This window comes from Mandrillus leucophaeus, unplaced genomic scaffold (genome assembly GCF_000951045.1).
Source record: "Mandrillus leucophaeus isolate KB7577 unplaced genomic scaffold, Mleu.le_1.0 Scaffold34, whole genome shotgun sequence".
Taxonomy (NCBI): domain Eukaryota; kingdom Metazoa; phylum Chordata; class Mammalia; order Primates; family Cercopithecidae; genus Mandrillus; species Mandrillus leucophaeus.
Window position 1 is genome coordinate 275,878 of NW_012103587.1, and position 2,340 is coordinate 278,217.

General features: G+C 50.9%; 1 protein-coding gene across 1 annotated transcript in view; it reads left to right on the forward strand.

Moving 5' to 3' along the window:
• The first annotated feature begins 712 nt into the window (after positions 1-712).
• Positions 713-2,340, forward strand: part of TCTN2 (tectonic family member 2) — a 63,958-nt gene continuing 62,330 nt past the window's right edge. Inside the window, exons 1-3 of the mRNA XM_011988888.1 lie at positions 713-914; positions 1,099-1,206; positions 1,638-1,725. Coding sequence (XP_011844278.1) covers positions 833-914; positions 1,099-1,206; positions 1,638-1,725 — 278 coding nt within the window. The 5' untranslated portion in view covers positions 713-832. The remainder of the gene's footprint in view (positions 915-1,098; positions 1,207-1,637; positions 1,726-2,340) is intronic.

Genomic DNA, 2,340 nt, shown 5'->3' on the forward strand with positions numbered 1-2,340 from the left:
GTCAGGCTGGTCTCAAACTCCTGACCTTGTGATCCGCCCGCCTCGGCCTCCCAAAGTGCTGGGATTACAGGCAGGAGCCACCGCACCCGGCCTATATATATTTTATATGTATCAAGTATGTATATTTGAGATATACATATAAAACAAAGTATATATATTTTGTAAATATATATTTTATAAAAACATAAGATATAAATAATGCATAATAAATGATGGTAAAGATAATAATAATAAAAACAGCGCTGCAGTCCCATCCCCATTTTGTACTCACCCCCTAAAAATCCCTATAAAAATCAAGTCTATTAAGGAGCAAATTCCACCCTTTTTATTTAGAAGCCAGTGTCTATAGGCTCGCTCTTGGGTTGGATTAATTCCAGGGTAGAGGAAAACTCCAGTTTTTGAGCTGGAAACGCACCCCTGCTTTTCAGGACTTTTTAATTTTGATTTTTTCAACTTTTATTTTAGGCCCAGGGGTCCATGTACAGGTTGCTATACAGGTAAATTGCGTGTCACGGGGGTTGGGTGCACAGATTGTTCCGTCACCCAGGTACTAAGTGGAGCACCGGATAGGTAGTTTTTCCGCCCTCACTTTCCCCACGAGTCAAGCAGCAAAAATGCGAGGCCTTGTGGGCGGGGCCGGGGTGCCCGCTCTTGCCACTGGTCCAATCACAGCACGGCGCTCCGCCTGGCCGGTCACCGATTGGTGGTTGCCATAGCTCCGGGCGTTCGCTTGACAAGATGGCGGCGGTGGGGCGGTGTTTTCGTGTCTGAGTCCTTCTCGGGTTCTAAGGCGGGCGCGGTTCTGCTGGGCCCGGCCCGCGAGGTCTAAGGCATGGGCTTCCAGTCTCCGGCCGCTCTTCTTTTGAGGCTTCTCCTTCTGCAGGGCGTCCTGAGGCTGGTGTGGGGGGACCTGGGTGTGTACGGCGCGGCAGGGACCTCGGTGGGCCGGGGCTAAGGGGACTGGGCGTTAAAAGGGCCAGACCTGGACTCTCCCGGGAGTTTCGGGAGTCGAGACCGCCAAAGGAAGCCGCCACACACACCTTAGGCGGTGACTCTTCCACTGCTAATCCCTCCTTATCCCCTTTCCTTCCCGCCTAGCTTTCATCCCTCCTTTTATCCGAATGTCCGGCCCTGCGGTCAGCGCATCCCTGGTCGGAGACACCGAGGGCGTGACCGTGTCCCTGACCGTGCTGCAGGACGAGGCGGGTAAAGTCTGGCCCTTATTTTGGGGAGGGTGGGGGTTGGACTGGATCCAGACCTCCCAGGGAGCCTGGCGAGGTGGCATCCTTTGGGCCCCCTGCCTCTGTTCTCTGTAAAGTCGCATGGGGAGAAAAGGATCAGGGCCCTGCTGTAGGCCAGAGAGGACAGACGGACAGGTTCGAAGAAAGCTTGAAATAATAATGGCTAGCATTAATTGAACTGACATCGTGCATCATCCCATTTTCCTTGTAAGAGCAGTAATATCTTTTCATCCCCTTTGACCAGTGAAGAAACAAATTCAGAGAGGTTGTCACTGTCCCAGTATCAAGCAGCTTGTAAAGGGCCCAATCTTGGGCTGCAATGTGAGTCCATCCTAGGCAGTCTGACTCGAGCTGATGGGCCGTGCTGCCTTTGCGTGCTGGTCTTCTCTTCTTTAGGAATATTGCCAGTTCCGACGTGTGGAATGCTGAGCAATGAGACGGAAGACTGGAGTGTGACTGTGACCCCTGGTGCGGTAAGGCAGAAGTAAACGTTCTCTGCAGCCTGTGAAGAGGCCTCCAGCTAGGGTTTCTGCACTGCTGTCTTTATTTGACAAGGCATAGCTTTCTCCATGCTCTGAACAATCATGAAATTGTGGGCTGTTGGATCTGGTAGACACTTAGCCAGCCCACGGTTCCTTACCCTGGGGTTAGGAGTCCTTGGATGCATTTTAGGGGGTCTGTGAACTCTGTGAAATTGTGTGTAAAGTTCTGTTTGTATGTGTATTTTTCTGATGAGAGGGTCATCAGTTTCCTTCAGATCATCAAATGGGTCAATGATTCAAAAAAGCTTTATGCCAGGCATTGTGGCTCAAGCCTGTACTCGTAGCACTTTGGGAGGTTGACACGGGAGGATTGCTTAAGCCTAGGAGTTCCAGACCAGCCTGTAACATAAAGAGACCCTGTCTCTACAAAACAATTTTTAAAAAATTAGGTGGGTGTGATGGCGCACACCTATAGTCCCAGGTACTTGGAGTGGGGTGGGGGAGCTGAGGCAGGAGGATTATTTGAGCCCAGGAGTTCAGGACTGCAGAGAGCTATGATCATACCACTGCACTTCATCCAGCCTGGGCAACAGAGCAAGACCCTGTCTCTTAAAAAA